Source organism: Pavona decussata, unplaced genomic scaffold (genome assembly GCF_977016875.1).
Source record: "Pavona decussata unplaced genomic scaffold, jaPavDecu1.1 SCAFFOLD_602, whole genome shotgun sequence".
NCBI lineage: Eukaryota > Metazoa > Cnidaria > Anthozoa > Scleractinia > Agariciidae > Pavona > Pavona decussata.
This window is the reverse complement of record NW_028145860.1, coordinates 1129825-1148288: the sequence shown is the minus strand read 5'-3', so window position 1 is coordinate 1148288 and position 18464 is coordinate 1129825. Positions and strand designations below refer to the sequence as shown.

The 18464-nt window shown below is 38.3% G+C and overlaps 2 protein-coding genes across 2 annotated transcripts in view; both read right to left on the bottom strand.

The window, feature by feature from the left end:
- Window positions 1-44: 44 nt before the first annotated feature.
- LOC146449257 (radial spoke head 1 homolog) lies at window positions 45-7256 on the bottom strand. The gene is made up of 7 exons (XM_085101524.1): window positions 7048-7256; window positions 6460-6573; window positions 5969-6077; window positions 4184-4317; window positions 2590-2682; window positions 1518-1589; window positions 45-619 (listed from the first exon to the last, which is right to left on the bottom strand). The coding sequence occupies exons 1-7, from the start codon at window positions 7102-7104 to the stop codon at window positions 530-532; spliced, it is 669 nt and encodes a 222-aa protein (XP_084957650.1). The 5' UTR covers window positions 7105-7256; the 3' UTR covers window positions 45-529.
- A 4481-nt stretch (window positions 7257-11737) lies between these two features.
- The window catches only part of LOC146449254 (DNA polymerase alpha catalytic subunit-like), a 40046-nt gene continuing 33319 nt past the window's right edge, over window positions 11738-18464 (bottom strand). Inside the window, exons 50-60 of the mRNA XM_085101477.1 lie at window positions 17804-17880; window positions 17638-17693; window positions 17427-17555; window positions 17253-17328; window positions 15966-16064; window positions 15198-15301; window positions 14406-14486; window positions 14106-14222; window positions 13893-14009; window positions 12819-12912; window positions 11738-12298 (exon numbers count right to left, since the gene is read on the bottom strand). Of these exons, the coding sequence (XP_084957603.1) occupies window positions 12165-12298; window positions 12819-12912; window positions 13893-14009; window positions 14106-14222; window positions 14406-14486; window positions 15198-15301; window positions 15966-16064; window positions 17253-17328; window positions 17427-17555; window positions 17638-17693; window positions 17804-17880 (1084 nt within the window). The 3' untranslated portion in view covers window positions 11738-12164. The remainder of the gene's footprint in view (window positions 12299-12818; window positions 12913-13892; window positions 14010-14105; window positions 14223-14405; window positions 14487-15197; window positions 15302-15965; window positions 16065-17252; window positions 17329-17426; window positions 17556-17637; window positions 17694-17803; window positions 17881-18464) is intronic.

The window sequence follows — 18464 nt, the reverse complement described above, 5'->3', positions numbered from 1 at the left end:
AAATGATAAATTAAAACAACAACAAAACCAACAAACAAACAAAGTCAACAAAACCTCGGTTTATTTGCACGCGAAACTGAAATTTGTCAAAAGTCGATGTAAGTAGCAGCCAAAATGGAGTGTTAGTGCGACTTAGTATATCTTGCATTGAGTTGTGCTTGAAACAAGTTTATATAATTTTTTTGGTCAGAATAATTAGTCACCTCACATGTGTGAACTTCACTGTTGTAGGGCCAATTGTGACATTTTTTTAATCTTTCTGTCTTTTGCTGTTTAAATGATTTCAGTTTTAAGAGCTGTTGGGCAAGACAAGAAATTAATCTTTTAACAAGAGATTAAAAAAGACCAAAACATTACAAATTCCACTGGCAATTCAACCAATCACACTGGTTATACACAACATTAAAAAGACATCCACAGAAATACTTAGAGGTGACAATCAAATTAACTTGTGCAGTGTTGGTACCCTGTTTCAAATCAACTGAACCTTGGATAACTTGCTTGCTTTAGTCTCGTCTGTGTTTATGGTTCATTTTGAAGAACCAAGGAGATGAAGATCAGGCTTGCATTTCCACACAGGCAAATCTACAATATGTTCTTTTTCTCCTGTCCCTCTTGTCTAAAAACAAGAAGTTTTGAGTTAAGCTGATACACCTGATTTCATTGACCCTGACTATTCACAGACCACAAACAAATATTTGCTGACTAAATCCGTAATAAATCCAGTGATGAAGCCACAGAAATCAGCTCCCTTGCAGATAATTTTTGGAATGGTTTAACTTTTACCTTTGCCAGCACGGAAAGTTGTTTGGTGGCTAGCCAAAAATAAAATTCCCTGACTTTTTACTGACTTTGGGTCGGGATTTAGAAGTTCCTTGACCTGAAAAAAGTATGTTTTTCCCTGACCGTTGGACAGTTAAAATAATAATAATAATAATAATAATAATAATAATAACAATAATAATAATAATAATAATAATAATAATAATAATAATAATAATAATAATAATAATAATACCGGTAAATCAGGCAATCTAACATCTAGAACCACCATGGTTAAATAAAAGGCATTGTATTGTATTGTATTGTATTGAACTGCCTTTTTGGTGACATCTTGGACATGACTTGGCCAAAAAGCCATAAACTGAAATAACATTTTCAGTAATGCTTAATGTTGTTATGTAAGAGGCCCCAGTTGTTCAAAGAGCGGATAACTCTATCCAGTGGATAAGATGTTATCCAGCATATAAAATGTATTCCAACAAATACATTTTATCCGCTGGATAGTGACTTATCCAATAGATAAAGTTACCCGCTCTTTGAACAACTGGGGCCAGGGGTATAAAAGGGCACCAGCAGCCGGATGCTGGGGTTAACCTTGTGAAGCACTGGCGTACAGGTTAAGCTGTGCCCATATAGGCCAAATTTACCTTAACCTATGTATGTAATGCAATTTACACAGTCCATGTTATTTCTTCAAGTTAACTACTTGCAACTCTTGCATTTAATGTACGTACCCTCTCTGCAAGGGTATACTCCCCATGTTGTTCAACACCAATGTCAAAGACATATCTGCCAGGACCGCAGGGCTGCGGAAAAGAACAAATTTTTCGGTATTTTTATTTGAACAAGAAGCCGTGGCTGAAATAGAGATTTTTTCCTTACACATATTTCAAAACTCTTATCTTATTTCAGGAAATTCATTTTTGTGTTAATTAAGTTAAATTTATTTAAGTAAATTAAATTAGCAAACATTGAAGGGAAAAATAATAAGTTTACTCAAAGCAAATAAAAAAATGGAACACACAAAAGTGGAAAAGTTTGCACAAGCAGGAATATAATGTGAATGTTGAGGTCTTAAATTCTATCCAAGAAATGTTTGTTCCAGATTCCAAGAACATTTTTTCCAGAAATCACTGAACAAGCCAACAGAGCTGTTCCCTAAGTGTCTTGGGGATTCAGCATTCAGAGAGGATTCAAAATTCCCACTCCTTGTAATTTCCATGCAGTGTCCTTCCAGTTCTGGGTGGTTATTGATATTTTCCAGAAGGATGAATATTCACCTCCTCCTTGTCTGAAGTAACCTGCCACCCTCACCCCTCCCCACCTCTATGTCCAGGAAACTAACCACTGCTATTCCTTGAGACCAGTGTTATGTGTTAAAAGGGCTATTTACATACGATTTTTGATGCATTTCTTTTCACAATCTTCACTGCAATTTGTCTTGAACAAGGCTGAGACTTCAGGTCACATGTGTAAACCAACTGTTATTTCAGACAAGTGCAATTTCAGCGCAATATAGTTGTATGTTTTCTGAGAAATCCTGAAAATGTGCATCAAGTGTCAAACAGTTTAAAATCCCTGCAATATTGTCCTGATGAATCACACTGAAATTGCTTTTAGTTAACTCCCACGATTTACAACTGCAACTTGAGTGCAACAAAAATTGCATAAAAAAGTGCAAAAAAATTCACAGAAATCGCTTGTGTAAATGTACCCTGAGTGGCAGAGCATTTTTATCTTGTAGACAACAGGCCTCTGTAGCCAGGGTAGTGTAAATGGGCCTTTTGAATGGTATATGATACTCACCAAACTGTTATAAAATGTTCCCAGAAAGACATGGTTTGGTAGAATCATGTTACAGGGACCTGTGAGTTTTCCATCGTTCCAGTTTCCGTCATACTTAGAAGAAAAAAAACTAGATAGGATTAGGGTTGTACTGTTTGTTTGAATTAATTTGAATTGTTTGTGTATATATGCACTTAATTAGGAGTGGTGAAAGGTCTCTCACAAAATTTGCCACTGCTTAAGGACAGTGCCTACTTTTGTTGTCTGTAAATGCGTTCTGTGCATCTTGAGATACTCAGTTTTCCTATGGGTGGTGCTTACTTATACCGGGATATTTTTGCCTGGTTTAAAACTATGTGGAGAAAGCAGAACTTAGCAAGTGTCCTTGGTATCCAAAAAGAAAATTTGGGGTCACCATGTATTTTTCAGAGATAATAAAGCTTCAATTTGAAACAAACAAACAAAAGAAAAACAAAACAAAACAAAAAACGCCATACATTGCTTTGTATGTTTGCTTTTTATTAGAATAACTTGCTTAATTATCTCTAAAAAAAAATGCATGGTTACACTGAATTTTCTTTTTGGATTTCAATAGCCGTTGCTAAGATCTGCTCTCCTCGCATAGTCATAAACCACACAAAAATACTCCTTTATTAGTAGGGCACCATCCTTTATCCATACCCACCCCATGGAAGGTCATCACAAATTCCTAGGGGGAGGGGGTATTAAAAGTCAAAATTTTAGAAGCAAAGTATGAAGCTAAACTGGAATTTCCTAGGGGGTGGAGTGCAAAACAAAAAACCTTCCATAGGGGGGAGTATGGATGTTTTCTGGAACTACAGAATAGCTAATTTGCATGCAAAGAAACATAATTTTGCAAATAAGACACAAAGTGTGATGTTTTTTTTTACTATCAGGAGACTGACCAGATGGCTAAATATGTGTAAACTTGGCCTTGGATTTTATCTAAGGATTACCAGGAAACGTACCCAGCAAAGTGTCCAAAAATTGCCCATTCCGAAGTTCAAAGGAAGAATGGAGATGAGTTTTCAAATTTTCATTTAATCATAAATTGAAGTCAATCACTAGAAAGATCACATTAAAATTGGCCAGTTTACCAAGTTGAGGTTGTGCCGTTAAATTGCGACCATGTAGAAGGCTTTCAAAAATCAGAAAAATTAGACTTGGTATGGATTTGGGGGATGCCATCTCAGAATTAGAGACTTTTGTATGGATTTGGGGGATGCCATCTCAGAATTAGAGACTTTTGTGTGGTGTTTGGGCAACCTTTGGCAGATCACAGCAAGGTCACTACCCAATGAAACATAACCAACCTTTGAGAACTTACTAAGTTTTATGTGATCTTTCTGGTGATAGGGTTCCTATCTTCATATGACGCAATTTGAACGATGTGAAAACTAAGGCCCAGTTCTTTTTGTGAACTTTGGAACGAGCAATAAGGATCTGCAAAGACATGCCAACTCCTCAGATAGAAGTTATGTATTTAACATTAAGGTATTGTAAATGTAAAATTAATGTGATCTTTGTAATTTATGAATGTTTGCTGTAATTGTTATTATGATAAATCATTATTAAGAAATAGGAGATAACAAACTTTGAGTTTTGTTGAAGCACATGTATAGAAACCCTTTCCATGTTTCTTGTTGTTTTTCCACTGTCCCACATACACGTCGCCATTTACATAGTAGTAAGTCCCGTCACCACTTCGTTCATCATTTTCCCACTCTCCTGCCATAACAAGATAAAGCACATTTTTTAATAAAAGTACACAAAATAATTAATAACATTTACCAAACCCATCAAACACGTCCTCCTCATGTTTTTTACCTGTTACATCGGAACTTATTGTTAGAAAGCACAGGTGGAGGGATTGGGGGAAGGAGGAAAGATAAGGCCAACCTAATTGGAGCGCCAAAGCCTAAATCTTTGCCTTTTTTGAGATTTTTTCCTTGCTGTCTAAATGCTGACTACCTGTTATGGGTCTACGTTAGTCTCTACATTCGTGTGTTGCTTTCTTGGACAAGAAACTTTATTTGGCATTGTCTTATTTTACCCATGGATGAATAGAAATGGGTATTTAGGAGTCAATAAACAGTTCCAGAAATAATCGCTACCCACCCCATGGAAGGTCATTGGAAATTCCTAGGGAGAAGGGGTCTTTAAAAGTCAAAATTTTAGTAGTAATGTATGAAGCTAAACTGGAATTTCGTGAGGGGGGGGAGGGGGAGGGAAATGGGGGGTGGGTGCAGGGTGCAAGACAAAAAACCTTTTGTGGGGGTAGTATGGATATTTTCTGGAACTGCACAATGCAGGGGGTAATCCAGCAATGGACCAACATCTCATCAAGAGGAAGTTGTTATCCTTCTTGTTGTTTACAAATATACTGGCAGCCGGTTAGACAATGGTCTGTTATATTGCCTTCTACTGAAGAAGTTTTGTTTGCAGGAGGAGGCAGGAAGGGTTATCCCCCGGGGGGGGGGGGGGGTACTCCCCGGAATTCTTGGTGGGGGTGTGCCGCCCGGGTCTTCAAATCCCGACCCTATTTCAGACCTAAGCATGCCATTTTCCACACCCGTTTTCAGACCTGACCTCTAAAATTTATACCCGTTTTCAGACCTGATAATTATGCATCAGTGCCGAACGGAAGTTGACGCAAGGAGCAAAAGTAAGCTGGAATGACATAGTTTATCTATTTCTTTTTCTCGCTATCAGTTAGTCGTTCCAGTTACGTACTGAGAAGAAAAATATGTTTGTAAGCTTTCGTAAATGTTCCACGCCCCAAAAACCCGACCCGATTTCAGACCGTAATTGTCAAAATCTATATCCTATTTCAGACCAAAACGGCTCAAAAACCATACCCTTTGGGGCGGCACATACCTATATACCTTATATAGGGGAGTACCCCCCCCCCCCGGGGGGGGGGTTATCCTTACTGAGCATGGGGAAATTAATCCATTGGTTATGCTGCTAGCTTGTCCCTTACACCAGTTAATTAAGGACAGTGCCTACTTTTGACACTCCGTATATGTTCTGTGCATTTCAAGATACTCGGATTTCCTATGGGTGGTGCCTGCTAATACAGGGATATTTTTGTGTGGTTTAAAACTATGTGGGGAAAGCAGAACTTAGCAAGTGCACTTTCTATTTAAAAAGAAAATTGGGGTATTCACGTATTTTCAGAGATAATAAAGCTTCAATTTGATAAAAAATGCCATACATTGGTTTGTATGGGAGCACTTTTTAGAATTGTTTCTTAATTTTCTTTGCCCCTGCTAAGGTCTGCTTTTCCTGCTTAGTAACAAATTGCACAATAGTAGGCACCATCCTTAAAATATCCAAGTTGCAAAGCTGCACTTGTTTTGAAAGCATTTTCACGCACCTTCATATTTAGACCCATTAGGATACTCAAATACACCATCACCACTTTTTTTACCTTTCTCATAAAACCCCCTGTACTTGGCACTACTGTCTCGAAATGAGTACACACCCTGAAAGCAGAAAAACGTTTATTCCCCAGTTTTGCCCCTGTCAAACATCTGTGTTCAACAGACAAGATCTTTGTCTTTCCGGGGTCACAAAATGGTGTTTTTAATTTGATCTTGGTTGATATGTTTAGAAACAGGTTGCAATATGTAAAAGTCGCAAAAACAACCATACGAGTAATTTGTATTTTTGCCTACTCTGTAACAACTTTTTTTGTGTTGTTCAACTCGAATTTGACGCATAAACATTTGTGAAAGCGGTGCTGTTTATTGTTAATGCCATGCAAAGCCATCCAACTGGTAATAAAGTTTGAAGTTTGTGGAGGACGCCGGGGTTTATCAAGTTTACTGAACAATCTTCATCTTTCGCAAATGCCAGTTGCCTTACCATTCCATGTCGTTTGCCGTACTGGTAACTCCCTTCGTAAAGATCACCATTTGGCAATACGGCTTTACCCAAACCATGCCGTTCTCCGAGCTCGTTTCTCTCTCCTTCATATTCCTGTTTTGAAAGTGAAAAAAAAGTCAAACTGTCTTTAACAACGCACCGGGCAAGAACAGAAATTAGGAAGTTCTAAACCTAATTCTATTGCATTTTCTTCCAGCACAGTTAGCTTAAGTTATTGAATATTAAGTGTTTGCATGAGAAAATTATTCAGAAAACTGCAGAGCTATGTTAAAAGAACCGCGCTCAAAACGGCCAAATTCTTTTTCTCTCAAAAACGTTCATCACGTGCGTAAGATTTTTAGACATAAATTGCGAGGTAGTTCTTGTAAATCTAAGCTAATTAAATTTGAAGTGAATTTACTTAATTGCTGTTACGGAGATGTAAGCTTATCAATGCCAGCTATTTTGTGAAAACCGAGTTAATTCCGGCAACGCTCAGTTTGTCGTTAAGCTCAAGCCTTATTACTTCACTAAGTTGTTTGGAAGTAAGCTTAAGTCATACACCACACAAGAAATAAGCAAACTTACGCCCAAATCAGATGTCCAGTCCAAATCCTCCGAACCGGTATCAAATAAATCAGACATTTTTGGTTCAAGGACAATTCAAAAGCCTCTTTTTCTCTTGAGTTCAGGTTGGCGTTCGGTTGGCGTTGGTTGCGTCGTTGTACAAATATGGCCGATTTTTGCGCGTCACTTTGTCGACATCCCGGATGTTTCTCAGTTTGGCAAAAAGTAAACCCTTGCAAAGGGTTACATTGTAACAAATTAGGCAAATTATAATATTTAGGGCTACGATTTCAATCCCATTACATATTCATTTAGAATTAGAAGCTTTTCTTGCACGAGATTATGTTTCTGTAATTTTGATTCCGAGAAGTGTTGAGAAGCTATTGCAGCATACGGTCACTATCACTAGAAGAGAATTGTAAGAAAAAAAGCGAAAATGTCACGGACGCAATCGTCGCGCCAATTAGAAATTTTGTCCGTGTTTTACTAAGAACCGAAACAGAAACAAAATTCATGTTCAGGGTTGAATGGGATAAAAACGTCCGTAATTTCAATTTTATACAGAACGCAACAAACTGATAGTCAGTGTAAAATCTTTTTTATCACATTAATTAACCTTTTAAACCTTACGATTCCTCTTTCTTCCCACACGAGGTACTTGCGTTGCTCTCCTCAAGGCTCTTTCTAGTTCAAAGGTTTATACGCTGGAAATTCTTGCCATCTTTCTCATTATGCTGGCTAAAACATCAAAGTTTTACAACTGATATAAGTCTCGAAGATAAAATGACCGTTGCGCGCGCAATTTTTTTTCACTTTCTTTCTCTCGTGCTTGAACCGCGTAAAGTCTTTGTGACGTGAAATCTGTCCATTAAGTCGTCATATCTTTTTTCTTCGTACAGAGAAGATAAATTTCTTGACTGGTTTATCTAAGTGTGCGCAGTTCAAAGTACTTCTATTTTTCAGATAACACGCGGCTCTTTAGAACTTCCAATTTCGTTGGACCGGTAAATCACACAGATGTATCTTTCCTTGTTACATCTTGCTCCTAAGTTTCTCTGGGATGAATTTATTCTTTGTTTGCTAGTTGCGCATGGCTTTCCGATCGACAAGAGTTCAGGTAGGGTATTATTTTAACGCTTTATCTTTATTTACCATGACAACCTACCCCTAATGATTGTGGACTATTGGTTGGAATTTGTCAGTGGATCAATTACTAGACTAGACAGCCTTATGGTAGATTGTAGATAAAGATTGTTTAAACATGTCCCGAGTTCAATTATGAATTACCGAGCTTATGCAATAGGACGGCTGAGGGAAAAGACGGTAAAATATCGCCGTGTGACCGAGATGACGCCTTAGCACCCACACATTTTGAGGCGAATTTCGTCTTTAATTGGTCTTCCCTGTTATTTATACAGATCAGAGGACACCAATTAAAGTCGAAAATCGTAATCGTTGTAATACAACACGAAAATAATAAGCGGGAGGGACTAAAAGAGAGTCGTGAAGGTTTGGCTGTTTCGTTGGTCACACAAGGACGGTGCCGTCCCCCTACTTCAGCCGTTCTGGATCCGGTTGTTCGAAAGCCAGTAAAAATGCTTTTTAAAAGCTAATTTTAAGCTTATGGTACATACATACATACATACATACATACATACATACATACATACATACATACATACATACATACATACATACATACATACATACATACATACATACATACATACATACATACATACATACATACATACATACATACATACATACATACATACATACATACATACATACATACATACATACATACATACATACATACATACATACATACATACATACATACATACATACATACATACATACATACATACATACATACATACATACATACATACATACATACATACATACATACATACATACATACATACATACATACATACATACATACATACATACATACATACATACATACATACATACATACATACATACATACATACATACATACATACATACATACATACATACATACATACATACATACATACATACATACATACATACATACATACATACATACATACATACATACATACATACATACATACATACATACATACATACATACATACATACATACATACATACATACATACATACATACATACATACATACATACATACATACATACATACATACATACATACATACATACATACATACATACATACATACATACATTTTTGTTAAAGCAGATCGGTTTGCAGGAACTTAAAAGACTGCTTAAATATATGTACAATTCTAAAGAAAAAGTAAAGAAATTTCAAGAACTTAGAAATATAAAAAATCCGTTTGCTTGGATGTTATCACACGGGCCTCCTTTTCGAATTGAATGCGATCTAATGTCCTTGAGGCCTGTCTAAGTTTTTGTTTAAAAAGCTGTAGGGAGGAAGCATCCTTGAAGGCTTTAGGCGGCAAATTCCAGACAATGGGCCCTCTGTACCTTGCACTATTCCGACCAAGGTCACTGTTACACCGTACATACGGAAAGTCATTAATACGCCTTAGGTTATAATTACTATCAATGCTGCGTTTTGTGAAAAGGGCAGTAAGTTGATCAGGTAAACTATTATGATAAACTTGATACATTATAGAAGCGAGTCTACGTTTGTAAATATAGCCTAATGATTTCCATTTAACTAGGTCAAGGACGTCAGAGTCAGGAGTTTCGCTGGGCAGTTTATGAATTAGTTTGGCTGCTTTCAAGCGTAAATGTTCCAATTCATTAAATGTAGATGGTGAACAGGACCCCCAAATAGCCATGCAGTACGTGATGCTTGGGACAATCCCTTTAAAATATATTTCTTCTAGTACACCTGAGGGTAGGGCTTTGAGCTTTTTAAGGAATTTCAGCTTTCCTCCAAACTTATAGTGCAGGGCTTTAACTTGCCGTTTCCAGTTCAGTTTATAATCAATTTCAACACCCAAGCAAGTGGATTTGGTGGTGAAGTAAATGTGAGAGTTTCCGAACATAAGAGGTCTCATTGGTCCAACAAAGACTTGACTGGAAATCAGCATTGCCACGGTCTTACCAGTGTGAACAGTCAGGTGATTTTTACAGCACCACACTTTGAAGTCGTTTAATGTTAGATTTAACACATCAATGATTTCTTCGACTCCTTTCCCAAGGTAATAAATTGTGGTGTCATCTGCAAACATATGAATGCACCCAGTTTCGGACGAGTAAAGCAAACTCTACGTCAAAACTGAGCGACAGAAGTCTCTTGGAAAAATCTTTATTGATTGGTCATTAAACTCGAATCAAAGTCATGTCACGTTAACCCAAGATTAGCTTAATCGGTCTTTGAACAACTGGAACTTGTTGCGTAAACTCACTTTTAAATAAAGAATGAGTGAGGTAGACTTTTCCATTGAGATATTGTTCGAAGGTAAAAAGAAAGACGGTGAGGGGCTGTTGATGTAGATAGAGGGATGAAACTGTAACGATGGGTAAGCCTGTTTGTACACATTACAAGTCGTAGGTAATTTCTGGAGTCGACTGGAATTTAGCCCATGATAGATCCTGAACAGTATGAGGAGGCGGGCATGAGCTCTGCGCTGTTCACGAAAGCTCCAGCCTAAGTGGTCAAGCATTTCGGAAACGCTGGAAGTGTTGTGATAACTTTCCAGTGTCCAACATGTAGCCCGACGTTGCACCATTTCAATCTCGTGTACACCGTTGTTCTAAACACCAAGTCTGGGGTCCCACATGGTGGAACCGTGATATTCCGGCAAGCTGTGGTGTGACGACGCCCATGTAGGCCTTTGTGCGGTATGGAACGGCAGTATCAAAGGCGAGAGTTGATGAGAATTCAAAGATGCACTCTCGTTTGTTCGTTGATTTTCAAGTCACGTCAAATCCGCTCACCACTTGCACAAGTCGTCAAAATGAAGATGCAGCTCGTGCGAGTCGTACGACTGGTACAAGTGGTGAATGCTGTGATATTTTTCATGGAAAAAAATATGAAGTGTTATTTCTCGTTCAAGTGATGAATGGTCAAGGACGACTTGCATCTCACCTTGTCAACTTGAACGAGTCGTACCACTCGTTCAAGTGATGAAAATGCGTCTCATAAAGGCAGGGGCAAAGTCAACTCAGTCGCACGACTCGTTCAAATGGTGAAACTGTTCTGTTCATCATTTGTCCGTTCTTATCGAGTTTGAAAACGCTCTATTTCCCAAGAAAATTGTGGACAAGAATTTAGACTCGCGCTGTCGTTTGTCCATCGATTCTAATGCGCTGTTCTCTTCTTCTGTTCATCAGTTAATGCAGGCGTTAAACGGTCGCGACCGAAAATACTCTGCACTTCGGCAGGGAAGCTTACAAGAGTAACTCGTTTCAAAGAATTTTTTTCCGAAAACAGCAACAAAGAAACACACTGTCGCGCTCATTTCTTACTAAGAATTTTCCATTCACTGTTTTTGGTAATAACCACCTTTTGTAGTGCAAACCCAGTTAGATTGTATTGCAATTGCAATCCAAGCTTTTGGAGTAGTAAATGTGTCTTCAAACCAAGAATAATGCTATAAAATTATGGCTTAGAAGATATTACAACATGGCTTAAAGAACATATAACAATACAAAAAGATAGACTTTTAAGAGATGTTTAATACTTTTCTCAAAAAGTCCCGTTTATGTTACAATTTGTTTTGCCTCAGTGCATGTAGAAGCGTTTCTACATTGGATAACTTGGTAGCCAAGGAAAATTGGTGCGAAAACGTATAAAGATTACAAGAAGATGAATATTTATACAAGGTTCACAGAGTACTGACCCTAGATTTCTTCCCTTTTGCGCATGACTAACACACTTGACTTGCGCAGCTAAGCCAAAGGCTCTGGGGTCCAGAAAGGCTTGCTGATTAGTTGAAAAAAGAGACCGTTCATTCTGATTGGATAGAGCAAGTTGCATACCACCCCAAAAATCAGAGCAATAACGTATTCAGTCTTACTTTCGACAGACAATTCAAAAAACGCTCTACGTTTGAAAGTTCACATAATTCACTGAACCAAGTTAAAACCTTTCTTTTTCATAGGATGTCTGTACTCTGTATAAATGAAATATTTCTCCCACTAAACGGAGAAGCTACTGAACAGCTTTGCAAGATTAACTTCAGAATAACCATTCGCGTTCAGGACTTTCGTAACTGCCAAGAGCACAGTTGTATAAAATGGCGGCGACTTGGTTTTCTTCATTTCAAACGGGACTGAAAAAAAGAGATGGAAAATGAGTCAACGTGGGGCCGATAGTCACTAACATTTTTTTTCGGTGAACAGTTACGTACAACGAGAAATGGAAACGAAAGAAAACACATTTTGTACCTAATACTGATACCGGTGACATAAAATTGAAAGACGATTTAAAAAAAATACTACTCACTCAAACTTGCTATGACAGCTTTAAGTCTGAGAAAAATCAACTGAAAAATTCATCTATCATATATTCACCAGGCCCAAGTTGTTCAAAGAGCGGATAACTTTATCCACTGGATAAGTCACTATCAAGTGGAGCAAATGTACTCCAACCAATGCTTTTGGTAAGTTTTTCACACAATCCCATACTTTAATAAGACAGACGCTTCTACTTTATACACAAATTATAGGGCTATAGGGAAATTCTAACACACGTGATCTGCCGCATAGCGACTTATCCAGTGGATAAAATTATCCGCTCTTTGAACAACTGGTGCCAGACGGACTGAAAACATCACATCACATTTCACTCACTTGTCTTGTCATCCTTGGCGTTCTTGATGGCGTGGTCATAATCAAACAATCGGGAGTAGTACAAAAGCTGGGTGTACAGAGCAGTGTCTGAGTACTGGAATAACGAAGAAAAAAAGAAATGAAAGAAATAAGCACAAACAGAGAGGAAACGGTATGCGGCATGACAAAGGGTTAGGGTGCTGGACTTGTAGTCCGAGGTCCCGGCTTCAAATCCCTCTCTGACCACTTGGATTTGTTTCACGATAGCTCCGATTAACAAATCTAAGGACACTTCTGTAAATAGCCAAGTCGTTTGCCTCCCACCAGTTGAGATTCTTATTTATTATTTTTATTTATTTGGATGAGAGGCAACAATGTTGACTACCGATCATAGATACGAAGAGAAGTAGGGTAACTGTTTTATTAATTAACTGAGTGATTGTAATAGGAAGAACAAAAATTAGGTCGTATTTACAAAAACTATAAATTCGAAGAACATCGTTGACTATTATAGAAAGAGACTGTTCCTGTTCTGTCGAGAGACTATCGGTTGGTAGTCGCCGGCGGAAAATGGATGTTCTGAAAGAAAACCTTGGACGAAGATACGAAGTTTTGTGGGCTTATATGCTAGTTTTAAGTTAGTTTTTCTCCGAGACAGAAACGCTCTTTTATTTTCATTTCTCAGAAGTAAATGTTTTTCCAAACAAAAATACCCAAAACTGGTATTTCGAATTAATTAACAGCTCGCCAATTTCATCTCTCAGGCGAAAGCCGGTTTAAACAAAAAAGGTATCGCTTTCAACCAATAGTGTCTCTCCGCGGATGAACACTACATCACATCACGTGCTCAATTTAAACCAATTAGACTCTGCGAAAATATAGTGATGGGCTATAAATAATCAAGGACCTCGGAGTCAATCAGATTCAACTATTCCCAAACAGACTACGGTGAATGTCTGCTATTTCTTAAGTGAAATATTTTAATAAGAGTGAAATCTTCGTTGCTGATGCTACTCTTTTGATTGGAAAAAAACTCTATCTCACGTAACTTCTTAATAAAAGGACAAAACAACAACAAACTATCATTTCGCTCACCACAGGATGCAAGTGGGCCCTGAAGCATGATGGGCACGTGGAGGAACCCCGCTGACGTGCCAGGGTCACCTGACGAGTGGTGTAACCACAGGAAGGGTCATCACATTTTTGCCATCCCTGTGGAATTAAGGATTATAACATAGTAAATGAGTTAGTTTCTGTCGTGGCCCTGAGGCTGACATGCAAATTCATTTTCAAATTTGGTTTTGTTACCATGTAGTACTCCTTGATGTGTCTTCGCATTGCGACAGTCAGTTGGTTGGAAACAGCGCCTGCGCTGTATGAGTTATTGCATTTGGGACAAGTATCGCAAAGGCCAAATGGGTGTGACTGAAAGACAACAATATAACGATTAGTAAACCACGTGCGCTTAGACGTGGACAGGACAAGTACAATTTTTTTTGCTCACAGTCAACTAAGAGTTAAGAAACCGACAAGGTAAGCGAAAACGAATTCCGCCATCCTTCAATACATATACTCACGTCTTTTATCCTTGTGCAAAGTGATACTTACCGTGTTTTTGAAGAGGACTTCAAGAGTTACTTCATGTCTGCAAGCAGGGCGACTACACTTCACTTTGAATCGCTCACAGTCCTAAACAGTAGACAAAATATGGAATTTATCTCGTTGAACAAAAATCATTTTCCGAGTACGCCTGTGCCATTTACCGATTAATACATCATTCTCATTTATTCACCAGGCCCCAGTTGTTCAAAGGCCGGACAACTTTATCCAGTGGATAAGTCACTATCCGATAGTTTCAATCTGTGCAAAGATTTCAGTATTTCGTCGTGTACAAGCGAATATGCACACTCTAACCACAGTCTAGTTTGGGAATGTACGAAAACCTCGGACAACGTTTAACGTGAAGTATATTTTAGACCCGGAATAGTGCCTTATCCAGCGGATAAAGTTATCCGGCCTTTGAACAACTGGGGCCAGGCTTAACATATTCCATTACATTCATTCCATTGCGCATATACCACACATGATATTCCAATCCTAGCAATATGCAGGATGTTTGTTCCATGAACCTAGTTTAATGACCTTAGCTCCCACGAGTCTCCTGTAGCTCAGTGGTAGAGCATCCGACCTAGTAATCGGAAAGTCTTAGGTTCGACTCCTGATAGGAGCACTCGGATTTTCTTCCGAGTAGCCTGGGTCGTTTACTGATTAATACATCATTCTCAAAAATCAGATATATTTGAAAGTTGTGAGTCCTATAGTTTCCCGTGATAAAGCCGAACAAAGACATCGAAATTTTTTAGAAAACAAAATCAACTGTTTCCCTCGGTAATTACCAACCTTGAATCGTTCCTCATCCGTCATCTGGGCCTGGCCACCAAGCATCGCGTCATTTTCGTCATGATGAAGACCAGAGTTGCCACGGTAACCAGATGGGTCCAGACCTGCGCAATGTTAGACAAGTCATCTTTCAGCTTATCACTCTACAGTTTGACTTATGAATGAACAAAAAAAAAGTTCTTGTGTCCTGCTGCGAATTTGCCCTTTTCGTATTCTCGTAAAAGGAAACAAAGTTGGCTTCATTTTATGCTTCAAACTGCTCTAGAGGACGGTGCCTACTTTTATTACTGCGCATACGTTTTGCGCAACTCGAGATGCTCGGTTTTCCTATGGGTGGTGCCTACTAATAAAGGGATATTTTTTGCTCGGTTTAAAACTATGCGGAGAAAGCAGAACTTAGCAAGCGCCCTTGGTATCCAAAACGAAAACTGGGGGCCACCATACATTTTTCAGAGATAATAAAGCTTCAATTAAAAAAAAAAAAAAAACAAACAAAAAAAACGCCATACATTGCTTTGTATGTTAACTGTTGCGTAATTATCTCTAAAAGAATGCCCGGTTACCCCCGATTTTCTTTTTGGATTTCACTAGCCCTTGCTAAGATCAGCTTTCCCTGCATAGTCATAAACCACGCAAAAATACTTCTGTATTAGTAGGCACCGTCCTTAATTACTCTAATATCCTTAGCTTTTATTATTCCCACTTACAAGTCAATTGTCTAGCCGAACGGTTAAATTACTACTAGAATACTGAAGACAATTTACTCACCGAGACACTGAGCGATGTGTGCATTGTCTGTGCCGTCAATAGGATCACACAAACGAGCTACAACCGGATGAACCTGATTGGCGAGGTAGTATTTTATGTCTGGGGTGTACAGGAGTCAAGGACGAACGTACTTGAAGTCGAGATTTAGAGAGTTTATTTGTAGGACCGCCTTTATTCTCGAAATAAACTAGAAGTGAGAGGAGTTGTATTACGTTGGGAGCGTTAAAGAGAATGATACGGAGGAAGAAACTGGGAATTATGATGGACGGATGTATTAGTAATTGTTATTTATGCTCAAGTTAGGTTAAGAGTATTATGAGGATATTTTACGAAGTGATTTTAAGGCTGTAATTTTAAGTAATTTTAAGTAATGCTAGTTTTAGATTATGACATTTGTACATTTTAGAATTAGTAATTTAAATTTTTAAGTACACCTATATGTGTCCCCAATTAGCTAACTATAGCTAGAACGACAAGACACGTTTATAAAATGTATGTTATGTTATGTTACGTTCCTCTATTTTATTGTTATTTTGTGAATCGATAGCACCCATCGACGATTTCAGTCCAGAAAATTGTCAAAAGATTATTATATACGACATTCACCATAGATTGACGTAAATTTCCGAGAAATTCCCGAATGTTTTGCCAATATTTTTTACACGACAAGCCTTCATAAAGTTCACATTGTTCTTTGAACCATCTTTTTGATCAAATTTGTTCGATCCAGATGGAAACTGAAATATTGGCTTCCTCGTAGTATCTCTACTTTGTTTGATAATTCTCGGTACACATGTAATTTGCACGTACACCTTTGAACGAGCTCATTGATCATTCTGTGTAATGGTTAAATAAAAAATACTGCTACAGCTACTGCTGCTGCTGCTGCTGCTGCTACTACTACTACTACTGCTACTGCTGCCGCCGCTGCTGCTACTGCCACTACCACTACTTACTGCTACTGCTACTGCTACCACTACTACTACTACTACTACTACTACTACTACTACTACTACTACTACTACTACTACTACTACTACTACTACTACTACTACTACTACTACTACTGCTACTGCTACTGCTACTGCTACTGCTACTGCTACTGCTACTGCTACTGCTACTGCTACTGCTACTGCTACTGCTACTGCTACTGCTACTGCTACTGCTACTGCTACTGCTACTACTACTACTACTACTACTACTAAGATGTGAGCGACAGAAAAGAACTTGAAGAACCTCGTTCAACATGAACAATACGGTATGCATTGATCAGTTTTCAAAGGATACCAATCTTGAGTGTTTCAGACTTGCAAAGCTCATCTGGGTGATAGGATCGCTGGCTGGCAGCCAGTGTAGAGCCATCCTAAAACAAACGGAAAAACGTAAATTTAATTATACAAAGAAAGAAATTGTAGTGAAAAGCTTAAAAAAAAAAAAAAAAAATTAGCGCCTACTACTTACATCACAGATGACGTAGGGAATGGTGTCGCCAGCATTCACTTTTCTTCCTTTACTGAGCATGCGTAGAGCGACATTAACATGAGCCAGCGATTTCTTGTCCGGGTAATCATGGGGCGATTTGGTCAATTGCTTTAAAAAGGATGACATTAATTAGTCAGTTAGGTATCGTGGTATTATCTTCAGTTTAACTTCACAAAAAGCTATATCAAACCTTGTTAATGACGAACTTCTGAATGTCAACTTTTCCCTCGGCAACATTTTCTCCAACTAAAGAACGAAAAAAAACAAAAACAGGAAAATAAGGACCAGTCTAACGAGTGTCAACACAGTTTTATTAGAAAACATCACAGAAGTTCTGTTTGCACGAGCCTTCGTACCTGATATAAGATAGTCATGGATGTTTTCCACAATCGCTTCACGTGCTTGAGAAGACAGGATTTGAGACAGCACGTAGCTATGAAGGAAAGTTGAAAATTATTTAGTCTCTGCTTAGAACCGTGGAAAAGGCATTTGCTATTGGTAGATAATTGTTCCGGGATTTCGTTTGTTGATTCGTAAAAGTCCGTTCGTACGTCTTTTTGTTAATCAGTTCGGTCTCTATGTCTATTCGCGCACACATTCGTTTGTTCTTTCGCCTCTTTGTTCATAAGACGGATGTTCCGCCGGTCCGTTCGTTCTTTCGCTTTGTTCACATCTTATTCGTCCATTCGTGTTTTATCTGTTTGCCTGTGTTATCCATTTCTAGTTAATTTGTTCATTTACTCGCTCACGAAGCCGTTCCTACTTTAGCCATTGGTTACTTAGATCAAAGCCTTGTCACCAGGCACTCCTGCTCGTTTAGGCCAGGCCTCAGTTGTTCAAAGGCTGGATAATTTTATCCGCTGGATAAGGCGCTATACAGGGTCTAGAATATACTTCACGTTAAACGTTGTCCAAGGTTTTCGTACACTCCCCAACTAAGCAGTGGTTAGAGTGTGCATATGCGCTTGTACATGAGGAAATACTGAAATCTTTGCACAGATTGAAACTGTCGGATAG